We start from the raw sequence: 23929 nt of genomic DNA, 5'->3' as shown, positions 1-23929 counted from the left end.
ATGTATATGTCAACCATAGCTTGTCGAGCGACAGAGCTCCAAAAGCTGTGACCGCTCTCTCTCCTTTACAAGAAACAAACAACTTTTATATGATACGATTCCCAAAGAATCACACTTGCCCGCTGCTCACTACTGCAGGGCCGTACACGTCACAAGCGGATTTGCAAGCGCGCAGCTGTTACATATGAACCAGTGGTTACAACAAAGTCCGCGAACGAGTTTCCTGTCGGCTGCCCGGCCTCTCGAGCCTCGCGACTCGGCTTCTGTCAGTGCCGGTGTGCGCGGTCGGGTGGTTTAAACTCCCCAGCACTCGATCTACAAGCGAGCTACGAATAAATTTTACTTAGTTCCTCGGCTGTATGAATGTAAATAGTTCTCTTCCTTACGTAACGTATATCATCTCTTCCTGTACCTTTGCGCTTATATTGGGGGCGAGCTCCACCACTGGAAAAGCTGGCGCCTCCGTCAGCGTGACGGGGTATGAGGGATAACGTGCACACAGCGGCCGCGTTCGGAAGCGCCGAAGCGAGCTGAAAATGAAAGACGCACATGCGCTGCGGTTCTGATTAAGTGGGAGGTTTTCTCTCTTCGGGTGTGCACTTGACAACACTCGCAAACCTTTATAATAGGTACTGGCTGCCTTTGAAGGCATCCGACATGGTAGGCTACTGCTCGATGCCGCAGTGCCGGACGTACACAACGGAGCCGGATGTCAGCCTTCATATGTCAGCCCGCAGGACAACAAGCTGCGTGAAGTTTACGATACTTAGAACTGACAAGCAGCCGTCGGCTACAACTCGGGCGTGCAGCAAGCACTTGCGCGAGTCATATTTCTGGTCCAGCGTCGCGGTTGCGATGTTCGGTGAGCAGCAGAAAGCGCGCACTGAGACGCTCGCCCGCGCGCTCAGCCCTGTTGATGTCATGAAGCTTTGGGCAATGAACTTGTTGATTCTAGATAATGGCAAGTTCATTGCAATGAAAAGGCAACGGTAAAAAGCACATTGAAATAAAAGGCACGGCATATTCTCATGCTTGTGTAGCACAAACCAATGAAATGTACTGGATTAAGAAAAAGAAGCAGCGGGTAATTGCTTGTTGAGAGGACCGATAAATATGCAGTGCGACACAACTTGAGAAGTAACTATACTGAAATGTCCGATGCTTTAGAAAAAAAAAAGACGATTGAATCGTCGAGACGGGACATCACAAGTCACCGTCATAAGCGTCGAAGTCCCTGTTATAACGAAATTATTTTTGAACAGCTCTGACAGTATCCACGCAACAATGGTTGCTTGTGTACTGTCAAATGCTCATATGCTGCGGCCTAAAGCTCACGGCACGGTGCGAAAGTGAAACATTGTGCGCGGACATGCATGCATGCACCGCGAACCCGTGCGATGGCTGCATGGAGGCTTCATTTTGTTAAGCTCCATTTGGTTATTCAGACAGCCCACTTTAAGAAGATATTTCACATAGTTCGCTCTTTGCGATTGCCGACCTTTCACGCAAGAAACCGGTTCGGGTGACTCCATCACGGCGGCCACCCGCACTGGGCGATCACTGTACCCATTCGGTAAAGAGATAGTGTCTGTAAGCCATTGTGTATTTCTGTTTTGTCCAAGATTATTATTTTTACAGTAAGTAAAAGACTTCATTCGTTTCGAGAGTAACAGTAATGTCCAGGATCGCTCCCGCGCGCTGTTTTTATTGAGCGCCGCGTTATCCCTCATACTACGCAAGCCAAGCGCTTCCGACAGATAGCGACTCCGTAAGTCCTCGCCCCCAATAGCCATTGTATGATAGTGACTTATAAAGTGGCTTACATAGTCCTTGTATCCTGACCAAATAAATAAATGAATATATTTATATGTTTGAAAAAAAAAACAGAGAGAGAGAGAAAGCTTGCTACATAATGCACGTTAAAGAACCCCAGGTGGTCAAAATTTCCGGAGTCCCCCACTACGGCGTGCCTCATAATCAGAAAGTGGTTTTGGCACGTAAAACCCCATATATTATTATTATTATTATTATTATTGCTACATAAGACCTGAAAATATAATGTCGCCTCACAGGCGCCTACAAAGCACGCCGATGTGTGAATGGAATGTTGGTGAATTTTATTTAACGAATTTCTTGATTTACTTTTAGTTTTATACAACACTGAGCATGTGCCACTGGGTGGCCGTCCGTTCTTGGCCAACCCGAAATAGGCATATCCCACTACGATTCTACCATATAACATATAATGTTGGTTCAGAGACTTCCCAGGGAGCTCCAGAGGGCATTGCGCACATGCCACTCGATGAAAAGGTCCAAACGAGTTTCTGGCGTCGGCTCAATTCCTTATATAAATATATATATACACACGCACACACACACATGCTCTGAGCCACTCCCCGACGAGCGCGCAAGGAAACAGAAGCAGCAGCGCAAAAGTCGAAACCTTGCTAGATAAATTATCGGATAAAGATAGCTTTTTAGTCCGTACGTCTGACTGACCCGCGGGCACAGCAGTCAGTGACGGTGCGTCGAAGCAGCGGTAAATGTCGTAGAGCTAAACCTGGCAGAAACAGAAAAGGCTGCCGAAACGAAAACCAGAGTTCGCTTGTGAAAACAGCGTATCCTTAAAAAAAAGAAAAAGAAAAACTGCGTATTCTTGCTTTTCTTGGCTCGTCATCGTCGCGCTCAGAGCGAATTGATACCCAGAAATCAGCGGCATGAATGGTACGACACTGCTGATCGACAAAGCGGACGGAAAGCTTCGCACGATCAACAGTTGAAACCGCGCAGAAAAATACGCGCGCCGGGCATGCCGCTGATGCCGCCGCGTCGTCCAATCAGAAGCTACTATAGCTAGCGGCGCGCCCCGCAATTCCCTGCGATTGCTCGTTTTGGCGCTCAGTAGTTCCTATATGCTCCTTACGCTAAGGTCATACGTGCGCGGCCGTCCGTTGCGCTTCTACGAGTACGCGCACTTCCCGAGCTCCGCGGTTCCCGCCAGCTTACGAACTTTGACGTCCGGCAGTAGTACCTTTCGAGATGGCGGGGGTAGTGTGTTTAGCCATCTTGGAAACAGGCGAGCGTAAAAAGCTCGTGCTGCCGACAGGAGCCCATTCAGAACTTCTGGCGGCTTTGGCGCCATTTGTGCCCGTCAACGAGAACACACTGGTGAGTACCTTGAATACCTTGACAGCTTTGCATTTGGGTTGGATGGTTAATAGTGTCACTTCCGTGAGTAGTCATGCATAGTTGGAAAATTACAAGCAGCGCGGACAGCTACAGAGGGACTCATGACAAGAGAAGCGCTTTTTGTATCCCTTTCTCTATGCATGTGCGCGCGCTTTTTCTCGCTGCTTGTAACTTCCCAAGCATGAATGCATGCCAACTAGCAACTTTGGGTACTTTTGTTACAACTATTATGGACTGAAAAAACGAAGGCTCCCGTACTTTCGATTTGTGTTTCTTTGTCTTAGTCTCTTTTTCGCGCTACAAGATACTTGTGACAATCGCTGCATTGACCCACTAGTTGAAACAAAGAACATGCATATCCTTCGCGTTGTGAGATTTGTCCGCACGTGGTATATTTACATGCGTGAGAGTAATTTTCGGAACGTGACAAAAATTTAATACTACCAAGAATCGGCACGTGCTTCAGCGCCATACAGGGTGTTTCACCTAATTTGAACCATGCACATGCTTGGTAGCTGGACAGAACCAAGGTAAAGTTGTTTGCCGTCGCTTGGAGATATTTTATGCATTCCGACTAATTAGATAATTGATCTTAATAAACTTCCCAGTTATGATCATATGAATGGTGTAAGTGAGAAAATTGTAGAGCAACACGAATAACTCCCGATACAGCTTTCTGTTGCTCAATACGCGGTACATAAAAGTGCTTTTCCTAGTGTAAAAGATGCCCGCGAATACACGCAAAGTGCCTCAAGCGGCCTGTCGCGCGGAAATTTTGCGTGCATTCGTGGGATTCTTTTACGTTCAGAAAAACATCTAAAGCTGCATCGGGAGTTTTTCATGTTGCACTACAATTTTTTTATTTAGACCTTTCATCTAAATATAATAACTGATAAGTTTATTAAGACATCATCTAATTAGGCAGACGCAAAAAATAATCTCAGTATCTCTCAGCTATGTGGCATTTGCATACTCTAATTTTGCTCAAGCTACGTGAAAGCGCATGTATATATATATATATATATATATATATATATATATATATATATATATATATATATATGCGCGCGCGAGAAGAAAGGAAACCGAAGGGCCCAAATTTTAGTAGTCATATCATAAGAAGCCAAGTCATAGGACAGCATAGGAGAAATTACTTGCACTTATTGAGTCAAATAAATGATAAATTAATGAAAATAAGAATGGATGAGAACACAACTATGCATAGTTGTTCCTATATATATCTTTGTTGGCTTCTTATGAAATGGCTAATAAAAATTGGGCCCCTAGGTTTGCTTTCTTCCTGTTCACATATAATTGCCACTTCAACGCTCTGTATTTTCTGTGCCGTCTACTTTGCCAAGGTGCTCTCCTGAGGCCTCTGGTGCATGACACATCACCGCACTAAAGTAAATATTATTAGTATGCAACATGATGTTACACCATTTGCATGCCCTTATTCATTCCCGATCAATAAAGCACGTGCCACTCAGATGCATGTTGTAATTAGCCACCCTGTTTGTAGTTCTTGGATAATTTGGGTGTAGCTATTACATGGATAAAAATATCTATAGGAAACTGCATCATCAGCTCGGGGAAAAAGTCTTAAGAGGTTGGAATGTAACAACGGCCGCCATTGGAATGTGAACCTGGCAACGTTTAACGCTAGAACGTTATCTAGTGAGGCGAGTCTAGCAGTGCTATTGGAGGAATTAGAGGGCAGTAAATGGGATATAATAGGGCTCAGTGAAGTTAGGAGGCCCAAAGAAGCATATACAGTGCTAAAAAGCGGGCACGTCCTGTGCTACCGGGGCTTAGCGGAGAGAAGAGAACTAGGAGTCGGATTCCTGATTAATAAGAATATAGCTGGTAACATACAGGAATTCTATAGCATTAACGAGAGGGTGGCAGGTCTTGTTGTAAAACTTAATAAGAGGTACAAAATGAAGATTGTACAGGTTTACGCCCCTACATCCAGTCATGATGACCAGGAAGTCGAAAGCTTCTATGAAGATGTGGAATCGGCGATGGGTAGAGTGAAAACTAAATACACTATACTAATGGGCGACTTTAATGCCAAGGTAGGCAAGACGCAGGCTGGAGACAAGGCAGTGGGGGAATATGGCATAGGCACTAGGAATATCAGGGGGGAGTTATTAGTAGAGTTTGCGGAACAGAATAATATGAGGATAATGAATACCTTCTTCCGCAAGCGGGATAGCCGAAAGTGGACGTGGAGGAGCCCGAACGGCGAGACTAGAAATTAAATAGACTTCATACTCTGCGCTAACCCTGGCATCATACAAGATGTGGACGTGCTCGGCAAGGTGTGCTGCAGTGACCACAGGATGGTAAGAACTCGAATTAGCCTAGACCTGAGGAGGGAACGGAAGAAACTGGTACATAAGAAGCCGAATAATGAGTTAGCGGTAAGAGGGAAAATAGAGGAATTCCAGATCAAGCTACAGAACAGGTATTCGGCTTTAACTTAGGAAGAGGACCTTAGTGTTGAAGCAATGAACGACAATCTTGTGGGCATCATTAAGGAGTGTGCAATGGAAGTCGGTGGTAACTCAGTTAGGCAGGATACCAGCAAACTATCGCAGGAGACGAAAGATCTGATCAAGAAACGCCAATGTATGACAGCATCTAACCCTACAGCTAGAATAGAACTGGCAGAACTTTCGAAGTTAATCAACAAGCGTAAGACAGCTGACATAAGGAAGTATAATATGGATAGAATTGAACATGCTCTCAGGAACGGAGGAAGCCTAAAAACAGTGAAGAAGAAACTAGGAATTGGCAAGAATCAGATGTATGCGTTAAGAGACAAAGCCGGCAATATCATTACTAATATGGATGAGATAGTTCAAGTGGCTGAGGAGTTCTATAGAGATTTATACAGTACCAGTGGCAACCACGACAATAATGGCAGAGAAAATAGTCTAGACGAATTCGAAATGCCAAAGGTAACGCCGGAAGAAGTAAAGAAAGCCTTGGGAGATATGCAAAGGGGGAAGGCAGCTGGGGTGGATCAGGTAACAGCAGATTTGTTGAAGGATGGTGGACAGATTGTTCTAGAGAAATTGGCCACCCTGTATATACGCAATGCCTCATGACCTCGAGCGTACCGGAATCTTGGAAGAACGCTAACATAATCCTAATCCATAAGAAAGGGGACGCCAAAGACTTGAAAAATTATAGACCGATCAGCTTACTGTCCGTTGCGTACAAACTATTTACTAAGGTAATCGCAAATAGAATCGGGAGCACCTTAGACTTCTGTTAAGCAAAGGACAAAGCAGGATTCCGTAAAGGCTACTGAACAATAGAACATATTCACACTATCAATCAGGTGATAGAGAAATGTGCGGAATATAACCAACCCTTATATATAGCTTTCATTGATTACGAGAAAGCGTTTGATTCTGTTGAAACCTCAGCAGTCATGGAGGCATTACGGAATCAGGGTGTAGACGAGCCGTAAGTAAAGATACTGAAAGATATCTATAGCGGCTCCACAGCCACCGTAGTCCTCCATAAAGCAAGCAACAAAATGCCAATAAAGAAAGGCGTCAGGCAGGGAGATACGATATCTCCAATGCTATTCACAGCGTGTATACAGGAGGTATTCAGAGACCTGGATTGGGAAGAATTAGGGATAAAAGTTAATGAAGAATACCTTAGTAACTTGCGATTCGCTGATGATATTGCCTTGCTTAGTAACTCAGGGGACCAATTGCAATGCATGCTCACTGACCTGGAGAGGCAAAGCAGAAGAGTGGGTCTAAAAATTAATCTGCAGAAAACTAAAGTAATGCTTAACAGTCTCGGAAGAGAACAGCAATTTACAATAGCCAGCGAGGCACTGGAAGTCGTAAGGGAATACATCTACTTAGGGCAGGTAGTGACGGCGGATCCGGATCATGAGACGGAAATAATCAGAAGAATAAGAATGGGCTGGGGTGCGTTTGGCAGCCATTCTCAGATCATGAACAGCAGGTTGCCATTATCCCTCAAGAGAAAAGTATATAATAGCTGTGTCTTACCAGTACTCACCTACAGGGCAGAAACCTGGAGGCTTACGCAAAGGGTTCTACTCAAATTGAGGATGACGCAACGAGCTATGGAAAGAAAAATGATAGGTGTAACGTTAAGGGATAAGAAAAGAGCAGATTGGGTGAGGGAACAAACGCGAGTTAATGACATCTTAGTTGAAATCAAGAAAAAGAAATGGGCATGGGCAGGACATGTAATGAGGAGGGAAGATAACCGATGGTCATTAAGGGTTACGGACTGGATCCCAAGGGAAGGGAAGCGTAGCAGGGGGCGGCAGAAAGTTAGGTGGGCGGATGAGATTAAGAAGTTTGCAGGCACGGCATGGCCACAATTAGTACATGACCGGGGTTGTTGGAGAAGTATGGGAGAGGCCTCTGCCCTGCAGTGGGTGTAACCAAGCTGCTGCTGATGATGATGTAACAACATGAGTCTACACCATGTGTAATATGTTTCTATTCTTGCTCTTTTGGGCTGTGAGCAGGCTGCACTGATAGGCATTGGAAGAGCTGTAATAGTATGTGTGCACCCAAGAAACACTGATATTTATAATTAAAATGCCTTGTTCAGCTCCAAATCCACGACGACGATCTGGATGACTTCATTGACCTGGAGGCAGATGCCATAATTCCCACCAAGGCGAAGATAAAGGTGGCAAGAAAAACAGTGCCTCATACAGATGTGAGTGTATTCTTCTGAAATAGAAGTCAAGCAGCCACCAGGGGATTGTCTTTAGAGCATGCTTGTGTTTAATTGTTTGTCTCCTCAGTGTGGTAAAAATGGAAAAATTTGACACAGTTAAAAGTGCAGCCTTAATTTCATACGGTGTATGGCGTTGCTTTTGGAAGAGTTCAGGCAGCACATGTCGAAAAGCTGTCGATCCAATTCACCCATTTCCTATGACCCGGTAAGGAAACAAGTTAAAGGGCCCTTCATCAGGTTAGGGCAATGCAAACACACAAGCCTGGTGTGTAGATCACACACTTATTGTGTTTGTGAAGTATCAAACCACTGCATCCTGCAAAATACAGCTGAAATTCGAATTTGAAGCTTGTGCGCCCTTCCTTTCAAGGGAGTCCCACATTTAGCCGGAGTATGAAAATCAGAGGCACTGCCTGCAATGTTGCAGACTATGACACGTGAGTTTGGTAAATCATTTTATGCAGAACCTGCGAAACATATAATTGTAAGTGCGGTGCACTGCGAAAATGGAAGAGAAAAAATAATAAAGGACGCAATACTTGTAATGGAAACATGACATCTCCTTGATTTAGTTGTCAGAGGAGATGGAGAAGGAAGGTACATTTGGTAGAGGCATTCAAATTCAAGGGAGTCCGGATGTGGAGCTGTTAATTTTCAATCCGCACCTGATGAATCTGCACCTGATGCAGGTGCAGATTCAGGCTTAGGTATCAGGTTCAAGTAATCCATAGTTCGTTCCTCTTACCTATGCTACATAGAATTTGGCTGACTCTGCAGACTTGCTAGCTTGTCATGCTGCTTGGTATTAGTAGTGTTTGCTATTATGCTGGAATTAGCTGGTGCATCTTACATTTAAAAGGGAAAATATTCTTTTAAGCCAAGTCAGGTTTTCAAGCAATTTCAAGTACCTTGCTGCGACAGGTCACGTTTAACTATAATTTCGAAGGGCTGTAATTATTGCCAGCACCACAAATGGCCTTGTTGCAATATGCTTGAATTTATTAATTGAAAGCACAGCTTAGTGAAGTGACATTGATTCTTTCATTGAGGACCTCTGTTAATGTACAAATCGGAAACTGTTGCTGCAGGAAAGCATGGTTGCTGTGCAGTGCACGAGCCCGGACACCAGCTTCTCAAGTGCGTCCGACAATGCTGGCCCCACTAATGAGCTTCTTGGTCTCAGGTAAGAGCTGGTACTTCATAGAAAAGGCACAGAAAGGCCCTTTGTCATTCACTGCAGCTAAAAGCAGTTACTATTTTGTGAACTTAACAATAACAATCCTTTTCAGCGATGGCTCCTCCATCGTGGAGGTGCATGTGCCACTTCAAAAGCAGTTTGACTATTTGGACTTTAAATTGCCATCATTCGGCCCATACGAAGAGGTCCTACAGCGGAAAGAGCCCGTGGGGGGACCGGTGAGGCGAGCAATCATCAACCGCCTTTTTCAAGCTTGTTTCGAGATAGTATGGTAAGCAGTGCTTTTGCATTAACCTAATGTATGGTCCCATGTTATGTCGACATGCATAGAATTTGGTCTCCAGTCCCACCTGTTAAGGACCGCAGTGATAGCAATCACGCTGATCCCTAATGTTGATGACTGGTGGACTTTCTTTATTGTAGAATTCTTAGTTCGAAGCACCTGGTGCCAAATAATTTTTTTATAGGTCTTACTGGTATCCGTCTGGAGTGACTGAATTTGGCAATAAACCAGTTATACCACTAAATAAAAAAATAATTTCACTAGGTTAATGCTGATATAAAGCACAGCTATTTCTGGTGGTAAACCATCTGTGGTAAGCCTCTCACAGTGCTGCTAAGACTGCTGTCATGGTACTGCTGCCTTCTTTTTTTCATGAAACAAGAGAAAGCAGGCTCCCATCGTAACACTGTCGTTAGGGCATTCACCTTTGGTGTCAAGGCAGGCAGTTTGAATCACAGTACTAATGACGCGCGTCTATTTTTCTTTCTTTCCCGTTTCAACTTTTTTTTTGCTTTTGCACAAGCGGTGTATTACAGCAAAAAACTTAATTTCTCGTGCAGTGTTTCAGTGTTGAATTGAGATATGAGAACTTATGTTTATAAACTGGAACAGCTGTTGATCTTAGTATTGTGTGATATTGCAGACACGTATACTCTCTATAAGGGAAAGTTCTGACAGCCATAGCTTCCACATTATTTAACCTCGGGATAGTTTTCACACATTTCTCCGCAAGCTTCTAGTGGTTTTGGTTGTACTAACACTTCCCACAGCTTCCTCCAGGTTCTTCTTGCCTTTCTTTAGTTTTAAGATATGTGGTAAACGAAGAATATGATTTTTTTTCATGGTCAAAAAGTAATAAATTTTGTATATGCTGTGCAATAGTAAAAAATATTCAGCTGGTTGTTACTAGATGCGGTGATTTATTAACGGGTTCCCAGCTGCAACAACTAGTGAACCAGGTGGAACTGCTTACTTAGTGCAGGGAATTGGCTAAAAAACCAGTTGAACTGGTAAGCGATCTAAATCTGAGTGCCCAACTCATATTGCAATACGAACCGTCTCAAGGCCCATTGCAAGGTGCAGTAATCGCGTAGCCGAACAAGCTCTAGGCAACTACAGTAAAAATATTCTTTGACATTGCAATGAACACATGGCAGTCCACAGCACTAGTGACTGAGAGGCTGTTGGAACTCAGTGCTATGCTCACAATTTTGTTGTGTACCAGACTATCAGGAAATCGATTGCAAATTTATCTAACCTGAAGGGTGAACTGAAGCACACAGAATGCACCAGGCCAACTATTCAGGAGGGTACAACTGTTTTTAATACTGGGTGCTCCAGCGAACACTTTAAAAAAAATTTTAGAGGTTGCCTGGGGCACATAGCACAATTCTAGTTCATGAGCTGGCCTACTCAGAGGCGGATATTATTTGCACAAAAAATTGAAATGCATAATCGAATAATTAATATTCACTAATTAACTACTTTCCTAAAAAACATCGTATTATGTATTCAAGCACAAAAGTACTTAGAACGCCAATGCATTTCTCCACAAATTTCGGGAATCAATATCTCGAAACTGGTGTCATCCTGAGAATTCGTTCCAAGTGAATCCGCCTTGCAAACTCCATGGCTACAATTTGTAAATTGCAATATGGCCCATAAGGTAACTAGTTAAGAAAACTCAATTAGTGCACTTCTATTACTTAGTCGATAAGGCATTAAAATTTTTTTTGCATGCCCGCCTCTTTGAGTAGACCAGCTCATAAACTAGAATTGTGCTATCTGCCACAGGCAACCTTTAAATATGTTTGCAAGTGTTCACTGAAACACTTTCTATACTGCCTGAAGTAGCATTCCAATAGCAAGAAAAAAGTGCTGAGCCCAGATAAACAGAAGCACTTATTCTCAGGCTAGTTGGTTCATAACTGAAAAGCAAAATAACTTCTCAAAAAACCCACACAAGAAGGAACATCTAAAGTGCCACTGATGTGATTACGGATGCCTTTCACTGTGTTAAGAAAACGTGAAAGACATCCGGCGTAGTCATTACAAATGTGCCAGCGTAGCTTCTTTGGTGCTTGCTAATGAAGAAATTTAGTTTCTAGATTTATACTTGGGTGGCTGTTGTGTGCATTGCCTAGTCCAAGTGCTGCAATGTGGGTGTAGTTTTTGTAGGTATGTGTTAATGCTACTGCAGGCAGATGCATATTAATGTGGCTATATTGTTGTGAGTAAAATAAGCTGGAGGGTGGCACCTTCTTAGTTCCACGTATTCTTACACAACAATGCAATTTCACACATAAGTTCTGCTTCTGCAAGGTGACTTGCAGGCAGAATAGTCTCACTACCTTAATAGGTTATAATGTAAGTGCCAAAGAGTAGCAATTGACTAACAAGCGAGATAGCCCCTTCAGTCACGAATTAGACTAGCATGGATTACTTGTGCAAGTTCATTATTGGTTGCAAGCATTACTAGAAAGAAAAAAAAATTCCGCAATTGCTACAGAAACGTCCCCTGTTACACCACCCATCAAACACTGTAGTGCCTTCTCCAAAGCGATCTTCGGTAGCGATAGATTTTCCTCAGTACAACGGAGGTACTAGAGGTAAAAAGAACATTCAATTTACCTTAAGCATAATTTTTATGATCTATTCCTTGCCACAACTGCACAGATATGGCAAAAATAAGTCTTGTCTACAAATGTGTACAGCGACTGAGGGGATGCGTTGCATGCCCTTAACAGAGGTGTAGTGCCACTTGCAACCTGCACTTTTATAAACAGCTTACTGCATTGCCTATGTATGTGTGCATGTGTGCATGTTTAAATGCTTCCATTCATGGATGTAGGAAACTGAAGTTGCGTAGTGTATTTCCTGAGTTCCTTTAAAATGAAACTTTTTGTCTGACATGAATCTTTTTTCTTTTTTTGCTTGGACATAGAGTGGTTTGCAGGTTGGCCTATGTTGAGTCAGGGGCTGATAACCAATTATAATTTATTTCGACCATTTATAATATACCTAAGAAATAATTATTGCGTTAATTGGCTTTTTGAAGATTCTTTACAACTTTAGTGCTTTCCTGAGATGTTTTCATACTGTACTGATAATACAAACGTATTGATACATCTCTTCTGAATAGGTACCCTTCTAAGGAGCTTTACTGCACTGCTGTGGAACAACTGATTCAAAAATATCCGCACTTGCGTGACAATGTAAAGAAAGGTAGTGGCATGGTGAGTAAAACTTTTGCCATCTTTTCCTTCCCATTTTAGTACATAGGTGCCACATTGAGGTCTTATGCAGTTGTTCTGACAGCTGGATTGATGTGGTGTGGCAGAGCTCATTGCAGGGTCTTATAATCAGGCAAGGACAACAAGAAGAAAGATGCGCAGTTTATTCAATGCAATGTTGAGATGAGGATGGGCATTAATGATTTAGCGTTTATGAAACTAGGAAGCCTAATTCAGAAACCTTGAATAGTGTGTAACTTCACTCAGGCACCTCAAATAGCCGAGTCTTTCTATGTAATATGCAACAAGCTCAGATTATATCCAGGAAATGGATAGAATATATCAAAATCTGGGAAACTCGTGCTACAAAGTTCAAATCTCTGGTGGTGTGCTGGTACCATACATCACTAAAAGCTTCATGGAGTTCTCAGTGTTATGTATCCTGTGTGCACTTACACAAGTAAAAGAAGGAAGATCCAACAGAATGAAATGGTAGAAACAGAACTAGTATAGAACGACAGAAAGCTGAGCTAGTTGGTAAGGATTCATTATGCAAAAAAAGTGAGGCATGTTGTTCAGTTCTCTTGTGTCCTGTCTGCACGCCTTACTTTTTTTGCATAACAGAACTAGTACTTGAAATGTTTTTTTTTTCATGCACAGTAACATTATTTGTTTTGAAACCATACCGGGTGTTTTAGCGAACACTCAAAATTTTAATGGTTGCCTGTGGCATATAGCACAATTGTAGTTCATGAGCCGGTCTGTTTAAAGAGGCGGATATTACCTGCACAAAAAATTGAAATGCATAATCTACTAATTAAATAATTAATAAGATTTAACTAATTACCTCATGGCCCATATTGCAGTTTACAAATTCTAGCCGTGGAATTCGCAAGGCGTATTCGCTGGGAAAGAATTCTCAGGATGACACCACTTTTGAGATATTGATTTCCGAACTTTGAGGAGAAATGCATTGGCATTCAAGTTACTTTCGTGCTTTAATGCATATAACGATGTTTCATGAGGAGAGTAACTGGAATGCCAATGCATTTCTCCGCAACTTTCGGGAATTAATATCTTGAAACTGGTTTCATACTGTGAATTCGTTCCAGATGGATCCGCCTTGCGAACTCCACTGCTAAATTTGTAAATTGCAATACAGGCCACAAGGTAATCAGTTCAAAAATGTCATTAGGGAATGTATGTTAATTAGTCGATTATGCATCTTGTGCACTAGGCGCAAACACACACAAGACACGAGGGAGGAGAGGGGACAGAGCGCCACTTACAACCGTTTTATTTGGAGGCACACCACACACTTAGATATCCGTCTCAGACGCAAGGAACACAATCAGATCAAGATAGATATGAAAGCGAACTGGTTAAATATTTCTTCTCGACCATATATAAAGATTTTGATGGGTCGCTGACACACATGCTTCCTTTCTTTCTGATAAAGAAAGCTTCAATTACTTCCTGAGCTTTTTTATCTTTACTCTTTGCTAGAATACGCGTCCCTGCAAAGCATGGCTCACAAGAGCGTGACGGGCAGGACTTAATGTGCTTGGATATGTTTGGCCCTTCTTTATCTTGCTCTACATTTCTTTCATGTTCCCTAATTCGGTCGTTAACGCAGGGCTGAATTAGCCCTTTTTAGGAGCGGCCGCATAGGAGGGAGATTTCGTACACGACACCTTCGGTGCACTTCATGAACGGTCTCCCATGCTTGGTGCCACATCGATTTTTATCTTCACGTATTCTTTCAATACGAGAGCGAAGGCTTCCTAGCTTCTTGGGGGCTAAAAACACAAGCGGTACCCCATGTCTGCTAGCAACCTTCTTTAAATTGTGGGCCATCTTGTGTACATAGGGCACCACCACAGGCCTCACCACCTCATCTCGAGGGGGATCTTCCTCAGCTCTCACAGCCGCACTCATTTTTTGTACTAGGCTCTAAGCGACTGCCATCACAATCGAATCAGGGAATCCAGCTGGAGACAGCCTAGCCAATTGGTTCTGCCAGCTAAAACTGCATTCTGTGAGGGCACGATTTTCCGAGGGCGGATTTCAGGCAAAGTGAAGCAATCCCCCTTTTTATTAACTTCAAATGGGCGGAGTCGCATGGCAGGAGCTCTTTTTTTGCACGAGGTGCATATGCCCAACAAATCTGATCCGCACAAAACTCAACGTTTATATCTTGAAACTGTAGGCAGTTACCCTCAGGCACTTCAACGGTGCATTGCAAGCCATTTCTTTTTCGAAAAGAAAGGAAGTATGTGCATCAGCGATCCGTGAACATCTTTATGTATGGCTGAGAAATATTTAACCAGTTCGCTTCCATATCAATCTTGATCTGATTGCGTTCCTTGCGCCTAAGACGGCTATATAAGTGTGTGGTATGCCTCCGAATAAAGCAGTTGTAAGTGGCGCTCTGTCCCGTCTCCTACCTTGCGTCTTGTGTGTGTTCGCACCTAGTACTCAAGATGGATTGTGACCAACTCGCCCAACAAGATGTCCTTTTATGTTGATTATGCATTTCGATTTTTGCGCAAGTAATGTCTGTCTCATTGAATAGACCAGCTCATAAACCAGAATTGTGCTATCTGCCGCAGGCAACCTTTGAAATTTCTTTAAAGTGCTTGCGGAAACAACCTGTACATATACTAGACAGGTAAGGGATGCGAAGAGCAGGCTGGCACCGGAAGGGGCACAACGCCTGCTTACTCTTCAGAAAACAGGAGACAGCAACAGCAATAGAAGATAGGAAGAAGGGGATGGAAGATAAACGAAAGACTACATATGTCAAAAAATTAGGTAGAACGCACACAATACAGGTCACACACAGTAGGGCTGGTCACTGCAGGTCACGCCACTAAATATTGTCGAAATAGAAAAAATAGTGTCAGAGTTCCTGTCACCCGGAAACAGAAATAGGCTACAAATATGACCCTAAGGTAGATTCTTTTAAAAAAGTAAGAGTGATGCACCTGACTGCGTCAAAACGCACAACCACTGGGGTACAAATATTCGTTGAGTGTCGTACACTGCAGGCCAAGAAGGTGACATTCTCTCACAAGCGACGTGCGCTGTGCTGTGGAAGCAGGACACTACAGTATCAATGGACACGATAGACCAGCCACATGTCCTTGTCATTATAAACGTTCGCACATGTTCACACAGCCAACCCTTAGCTTGATTAGTAGTGCTCTAGTGCGACAAGGCAAGCCTTGATCGCGAACACGGGGTGGGAACAGTCCATTTGCGACGCGCTAGTCTGGATGCTGCTTGAGTAGGTGTTGACAAATCACCAGACGAGCTTCATCAAGCTTGCACAATATTTCAGGGCAGGCACAGCTGTTATGAGCGCAAGTGAAGCCAGCCGAACAGCCTCATTATTTGTGGCGATCTTTATGTGTGAAGGTATGCGTTGGGCAACGAGAGATATGTCATATGAGACAATTTTGTTGGCAGAATCATTAATGCTGCGCACAACTGGACAGTCAATCTGACTGTGTTGTAATCTGCTAAGGGCAGCGCGAGTCTGTAAAGGTGGCAATCTTACTTACACAAGTAAAACAACCAATATCCAACAGAATGAAATGGTATAAATAGAACAAGTACCTTTAAAAAAATTTGTTTGCGATGCACCGTAACAGGTAACAGGCTTTTCTTCCAGGTATGCATACACATTTCTTTAGCCAACTGGAATTCATGTGTGTTTTTATGCACTAAATTAACGAAAGTTATGTCTTTTATGCATCTTTGTTCAAATATACTACAGGAATCGTGGAAAGTTGCCCTCAAGAACAAGTTTAAGAACAACAGAAAGAAGGCAGTGAATGTGTCGTCGGAAATGCAAGCGGTTCGGGCCCAGAGCTACCGCAAAACTCCCAGGGAGCCAGTGGTGGAGGTGGCGAACAAGAAGCTATGCCGCCTCTCTGTTAGTGTTTGTTAATTATTTCTGTTTTGTTTTGCATGCCCCTCTGAAAAATGCAGGCAAAGTGTTGTCAGTGGTGCACATCTTTTGGCTGTTTTTTGTTTCACTGATATTTTTCCTTTAACTATCAAAGTTTCGTCACTGAGGTGCTGGTTTTACATATTGCAGAACAACAATGACCTCATCATTTATGGAGAGACCTTGGAGTCACGACAAAAACATAATGAGTGGCTGCAGGAACATTTTGCAACTGCTGATCCAGAAGATTTGCGGCCACGTCTTCTTGCAACAGCCAAGGAACGGCACGAGTGCCTTCGGCGAGTCACGTTGTCGGAGGCGCTCCTGCAGTATCCTTTCCTGGCAACAGAACACTCGGTACGCTTATGATTAACATTTTCATGCCATTCATGCTAATCATAATGGTTCCGTTTTCAGCTGCTGATGGAGTTCAACATATTGTTCAAGAGAACAATACTCGACAGTATTGAGCATGGCTGCAGCCGTCTGTGCAGCATCATTCTAGACCACGCGGAGCAGGACGAGGTTGTGCGGTTCTCTGCCATGGCTGCTGGTAATTTTATGTGTTTCTATTTTTTATAGATTTTCAGTGTTGACAAAACTGCTACTCCTTTCAGGGATCAACCATTTCTGTATATACATGAGTTACTTTATAATAAAATTTTTTGCATAATTACTTTTATTCACTTGAGCTAAATGTACCCAGAGCAAGTAACTTCTTTACTATTTCACATGCAAGCTACAACAGGTTTTTTCAAGCTGTAGAGGATTAACCAGTATGAGAGAGCATGCCGAGTTTGTAGGAGCCTGCTTAATGTGACTTCATGTGATGATTCTGATTGGTAACTGTCTTCTAAAGATGTAGTTCTGGCACCACACTGAATTTTCTGATTCAAAACTAGAAATCTGCATGAGGTTACTAACATCCGGATTGGATTCTTGAACACTAAGAATGAGCTGTTTTCTTTGTAATATGCTGTCTAAGGTGTGCTTGAGATGGCCAGGAATGCTGACTACACGGCATGGGTACACTTTCCAATGAATATGAAACAGCTTTGCAATAATATAACAGCATTGCAAACAACTGTTGCATTAAAAGTTTATAGCAAAAACTACAACTTGGATAACATTCTTGCATAAGCAGACCGAGATAAAATGAAGACTTGGATGTGGTGCATGCATCTACCTTTTGTCCCTGTGTGCTTGTGCAAGAATATAGAAGTTTGCATGCCAACAAGCCCAGCATGCAGCAGCGCTACAGAAATGGCAAGATGTGTGCCCTGTCTCTTTATAGCCTTATGCATGAAGTAACTATGCCGATACATGCATAGCTCTAGCTAATTTCTTTCTTTACATAAAATGTATGTATAGTTCATAAGTCTTGAGAGTAAAATAGTACTGAAGTGTGTCCCTCACTGTTTGCAGAGGATGGTGTGCTTGGCGTCCTCGACTTCATTGCAGGCCGCTGCAATGAATCGCTTGATGCTATCTTAACAGAGGTAAGTGCTTCAAGACAGAGGAGCTATTAACACATGCAATAGCTGGACTGGAGCACAGTTGTGTTAATCTCCTTCTGGACTGCATGTGGGGCCTGTTTCTACCTATAAACTTTCTGGGGGCCCTGCGCGTCTGCTCTTCCCTCGCTAGATGGGAGCTGCTGACCCTTTTGCTCAAGGGAACCTAAACACTGATTTCATCTGACATCTGTTGCCGAAAACTAATGCTTAGCGAAAATTTAATCACCATGTTTTGTGCAGTCCCAGTGTATTAGCTTTTATTTAAGGTCTTGGTTAGTGTATTTCTGAATTGTGTGCTTTGCGCACATATGCTGTGACTTTCAGTAAGACAAATTTATTTCCACATCTAAACATGCCCCCTTTTAGGAAAACTTAAATATAACACACACTTTATGAATGAATAAAACAAGGCATTTGCTTTTTTGTAACCATCAAAATTAAGGACTTGTTATAGAGTGACCTTAGGTTTGTGTAATAAATTTTTTGTTAATTTCTGTTTTGTTCCACAGACAGCTGCGGTCCCACTAACTCCATGCCTCCAGAGGGCATCTGATGGCTCCCTCGCGCTACACATCGATGCGCAGCGACTGTTTGTCACGTCATCACTGCTGGCAGGCCTGGCCTGCCTTTTCGCTTCGTTCTGGGTATTCCATGTGATATACCCAAAGAAGGCCCACAGGATTTTAACATTCACTGAACACTGCTTTCTAGATTTGAGTCACACAAAGCCACGGGTGAAGGCATTGGAGCTAGTAAACTTTTACAAGAACTTTTGCTAGGCAAAAAATGTTTGGATGCATATCCTCAGAAACGTCTGTAAAAATTATTTTGCCTAACAAAAGCACTTCTGGGTTCTGTGGCCGGCAGGTTGCCCAAGCCATGTAGCACAGTGCTTGCTTTAAAAGGGCAAAATTCTTTCAAAATTCATTTGAGCTCTATCAAATCATTCGACAACACCGAAAAAAAAACAACTCTTGCCGTTAGAATTGGCTTGATAAGCCAGATAACTTGCAAAAACGAAAACTGGTGTCGCCACCACCACCTTATAATTCCTGCACCAGCTCGCTGTGCTATGAAATTTGACGGTGTCTGTTTGGGTCTAGTTCATGTTCTACTGGCCAATATTGATGAATTCTGTTCTAAAGGTGTCAAAGAATAAACTTAGTTGAAGTACGACTTCACACTGATGTGTGGCGCCTTACATAAAATTTGAAAAATGAAAGTTAAATCTCCATTTTCTCTTCTATTAATCCGCTTATTGCCACAATGTTCATGAATACAAAGTTCTGAAAGATTGTTTTATCAGTCTAAAATAGTTTACTGTTTCTCTTTAAAGTCTCTGTAATGAACCTTTAGCAACAAAATGTGTGTTAGTATGCGACTGGTATTCTCAGCAGAGGCAAGAGCACCAGCAGCATGCTCAGTGGTTCTGTACCAACTGATAATTTGAAGGATGTCCTTGCCACTAGGGTTAGGCCAACGTGGCCCTTTTTAATCAGCACAAGTGTATTATGCAAAACATAATGGTCCAGGAATGGGTAATGCAGGGGGAGTTGAATTAGCTATTTTTCTTTTTTTTTCTTTATCATGTACTTCTAACATTACACTTTGTCACAACGCATTTACTTTAAAGTAACTGGACAATAAGGTGGTTTGGTATTCAGACACGCCTTCTGTGTGTAAACAGTGCTAGATGAACAATACAAAGAGACATCATAGATGCTGACTGGCAACATGAAGGGGATTGAGGGCAGCTACAAATACACATACTTGTAGTCGCACCTAGGTAGCACTATGTTCAACTTGTGACGCAAGCATAGGGCATCCATCGCAACCGCATGCCTAGAAACAGATAAGGGCAACAGACTCAATTACCTTTTAGACTATCTAAGAAGCACTACAATGTTTAGGCAACGAAATTGAAATCTGGCTTATACGCATGAGTACCGCAATACAGTTGTGCAACATGTTCCTCTTCTGTGGAAAAAGGGCTGCATACTTTTTCTTTCAGCACAAGGGGGACAAGTATCAGTTAATGGCTGTTTTCACATATATGTTTTGTCATGTGTATATTAGCAATGACCACTTTCCTCATCTGAGTGAGGTCATTTTTCTTGAAAGTTTGAAAGTTGATAGAACATGTTGCTCATAGTTGCATTTTTCTTCATAACTATCCATTCACTGCACTGTGCACCCATGTCTTGGACAACTAGCTGTTTGAAGGTCAGTACGCTATCACTGGGTCTAATGATAATCTCTAGTGCTCTCTCATTTGTTTGTTGCAATACTTAAGAGTTAGATTTTGTATATTGTCACTTGTTTATTTTCACTGGACTTTACTTTCACTAAATCTTGAATGTGTTGTGATAGTTTTTCTTTTGCAATGAAATATATGGTGGGCAGTTGCCTACACTAATGTGATAGTATGAATGCTTGCTGTATTTATCACGATTGTTTCATTCCGCTGGGGCAGTAATGGTCATTAGCAGCAGATGCTATTTGCCCTTAAGTGCAATATTTTTATTTTGCATAGTATTGTTCATAATGATCCATTGCATGCACTGCACACCCCATGTTCTGGACAACTGCCTGTTTGAAGAAATCTGCATATTCAGTGGGTCTAATGTGAACATCTCTACTACTGACTTAGCTTCACTACTTCTTAAATGTGTTGCACTGTGATAGCACGAACGCTTGCTGTATTTACCACATGGTTGTTTCATTTCGTCTGGGGCAGTAGTGGCCTTTAGCAGATGTCATTTGGCCTTAAGTGCAATATTTTTATGTTGAATAGTTATGGTTCACACTGATCCATTGAATGCACTGCACACCCATGTTCTGGACAACCGCCTGTTTGAAGGAATGATCTGCATATTCAGTGGGTCTAATGTGAACATCTCTAGTACCGCCTGTGTATTTATGAGTTAGATTTTGTGTTGTGTGTCACTTTATTTTCACTGTAGTTTAGTGAAATTGCACATTGAATGTGTTGTCATATTTTACTTTGCTATGAGAGATATAATGGGCAGTTACCAGCCCCCAGTCTGTTTGTTAGTACAAATATTTATTATGCTTATCACAGCATTTTTAAGGCCACAGTTTTGTGATGATTAACTCATGCCTGACTTTTTATGAGAAACATGTCAGAACTAATAAAAAAATCACTCATGCTTGGGATCTTTGAAATCATCCTTGTGGTCTTTCAATTGACTTCGAAATACTTCCACATCAGCCCCAAGAAACACCAAGATGAGCTTGAAAAATTACTCTCGGAAAGAACCGAGAAAACCTGATGAACGAGGTAAAAAAATACTACGAGATCAGCTCCAACAAACTACAGAATGGGCTTAAAAAATTACTCTTAGGTAGAGCTGAGAAACCTTGATAACGAGGTAAAAAAATACCCCCACATCAGTACCAAAAAACTCGAGAAAAAGGCCTGAAAATAACTCCCAGGAATAGCCTAGAAAACCAGATAAATGAATTAAAAAGGAATCTCGCATCACCTCCAAAAAGCTCTCGAATGGGCTTGAAAAGTTACTCTCGGAAAAAGCTGAGAAAAGTTAATGAAAGAGGTAAAAAAATACTCTCGCATCAGACGCAAGAAACTCTCGAATGGGCTTGAAAAATAACTCTCAGGAATAGCCGCTAGAACTTTGTGATGGAAGTAAAAATATAGTGCCACTATCATCCCTAAAAACCTTCACACAGATTAAAAAATTACTCTCGTTTCTACATGCAAAAAACTTGGTCAGCATGGTAGTAAATTTTTACCTCGACTGGTACGTAGTAAAAAAAACCCAGAAAAGGGAATGCGATACAGGACGAGCGATTTACTCCCATTTCGCGTTATTTTTGTTTAGTGTGTAGCTCAATAACTCACAATGCATAAAAATGGATTTGTGTGCATGCGGCAGGCATTGCCAGATCCTGACTGGGAGCCTACCACTATTTTTTTAAAAGAAAGGTTTACATTCGCTGCATTATACCGGTGCTAACATATGCGGCAGAAAAAGTGGCGTAGTAAAGGTGCGCCGGGGCGCCTTGGGCCAGGGGTGCCAGGTGAGGGGTGGGTGTCATATATGTCTGAAGTCCGGCAAAACTGGATAAAACGCGCACATGACTGCTACATGCATTCTTTCTTTCTCTCGGACAGCCGCGGAAGGTGGGCGGACTGAGTTTGTACCCAAAAGGGTGCAAACTTCTTCAGGAGTATAACCAATGATAGCTACTTAAAATAAACACGCGTCGTGCTCCCAGCCATTTTGGCATAGACGCGCAAAACGAACAGACGGCTTCTGTTTTTTTAGGCTATCTGTCGGCAAAGTCTTTGTGTGCTTCGGTATACCGCAGCAAATCAAGCATCTAAGCAGCACCGTGTTAACAAATTTGTCGTGTTTACTGTCAGAGGGAGCACATTATATTGTTTTGGATATTGAAGGTAGGCCTCTTCTTACATAGGGCCTGCCCCTCAAACTACCACTAAAGCACACCAGACCAGGCCTGCCTATCTGTCTGTCCTGTCAGTAAATCTCTCTTTCTCTTAATGACGATAAATAGTACGGTGCCGACATGCTGGTCGTAGCGTTCCCATTTTAGTTGATCTTGCGATGCACTTCATTAGTAACTCGTTTCCGTGGGGGTACATGTGTTTAGATGAGCGACAAGAAGCTGCTTCTGAAGCTGATGCTGGAGCAGATGTAGGGCCTGCAGGCAGAATCCTGCGTCTGAGCTGTCGCGCTCCGAAAACGCATTTTGAGATTGCCCAGCACGTTTGTTGCGTCGACGGCCACTCTCGACGCTTTCCTGGCCAGCATTCTACAGGAAACCGTTCTACTAATGTAATGGGGTGCTCTTATCGATCCAGCGTCTGGTTACACTATACATACAACTGCGAGAGAGAAAATAACATCCCTATAGACACCTTGCAAGGTTGTTTAGGTCTACACGTCGCGCCGCATCGTAGTTCCGGAAAGGAACCGCTAGCTGTCAGTCACCGCCATTTGCCCATTGGTTCGTAATCCGCACTGCCAGCGCGTTTACTACCACAACGCAGGCTTTTACAATTTTCGATGCATTTGCCCCGGTATGTTTCTTTTTTTTGTAGCTTGTCCTTCACTAATGCCAATAAGAATGACCGCAGATATTACGGTTTCAAATATTGCCACAACCGCACAAGGGACGTCGGCGTCAGTTTCTGTCGCTTTCCTTCAAGCCTGTAGCACGGAACAGGGGTGCGATCGGAGATGGTTGTTCGGCGTGTTCGTTCGGTTACCGGCGCGCGCGATTGGCCTACTCCGCGCCGACGTCGCCAGCCGCGGGGCACCGCCCCGTTTTTGGTGACGTCAAAATGACGACACGCTCCTGTCAATCATCCGCCCACCGAGCATTTCGTCCGAACGCGACGGGAGTTGAAAAGTTTGGAGCGATCATACGGCTTCGCATGGCGCGTCTGGTGGATTGGATCCAACAGGCGGCCTTTTCGGCTGCGGAATAGCACGTTTGAATCTGATCCATAGTTTAATTCTAGAAAATGGCGCTTCCGTTGGAAACTTAGGTTGTTGCGCTGGCGTTTCTAGAGGAAGGAGGATAGCGGGTGGCGGTGCGAAACGCGTTTGAAGAAATGACAGAAAGTGAATTCCGGCGTCGTTTTTCTTTCTCGAAACAAATAATTCGTTGGTTGCACAGAGAAATCGACAACATCATCGGTGCCAGCGAGCCACTGGGCTGTTGTCGCTGCCTCTTGAAAAGTGCGCCACTCTTCCCGTCGTTTTTTTTTTCTTTTTCCTTCTCGCTGTG

At 42.9% G+C, this 23929-nt stretch overlaps 1 protein-coding gene across 1 annotated transcript; it reads left to right on the top strand.

Annotated features, from left to right (window-relative positions):
* The first annotated feature begins 2459 nt into the window (after positions 1–2459).
* Positions 2460–22834, top strand: LOC135904934 (sterile alpha motif domain-containing protein 3-like). The gene is made up of 11 exons (XM_070533263.1): positions 2460–3168; positions 7813–7923; positions 9033–9127; positions 9234–9413; positions 12568–12661; positions 16440–16598; positions 16764–16970; positions 17031–17166; positions 18039–18112; positions 18640–18801; positions 22787–22834. Exons 1-11 carry the CDS (start codon positions 3040–3042, stop codon positions 22832–22834), a joined length of 1395 nt encoding a protein of 464 aa, XP_070389364.1. The 5' UTR covers positions 2460–3039.
* The last annotated feature ends 1095 nt before the right edge of the window (positions 22835–23929 follow it).

Source organism: Dermacentor albipictus, chromosome 2 (assembly GCF_038994185.2).
Source record: "Dermacentor albipictus isolate Rhodes 1998 colony chromosome 2, USDA_Dalb.pri_finalv2, whole genome shotgun sequence".
Classification (NCBI taxonomy): Eukaryota; Metazoa; Arthropoda; class Arachnida; order Ixodida; family Ixodidae; genus Dermacentor; species Dermacentor albipictus.
The sequence above is the reverse complement of the archived record's forward strand: the minus strand, read 5'-3'. Positions and strand labels throughout refer to the sequence as shown.

Excerpts from the sequence above, each read along its gene's own strand:
- LOC135904934 (XM_070533263.1), top strand. The coding sequence starts at position 3,040 with ATGGCGGGGGTAGTGTGTTTAGCCATCTTGGAAACAGGCGAGCGTAAA. Across the intron at positions 7,924-9,032 it reads AAACAGTGCCTCATACAGAT|GAAAGCATGGTTGCTGTGCA; the intron begins GTGAGTGTATTC and ends CTGTTGCTGCAG. Across the intron at positions 16,971-17,030 it reads TCCTGGCAACAGAACACTCG|CTGCTGATGGAGTTCAACAT; the intron begins GTACGCTTATGA and ends TTCCGTTTTCAG.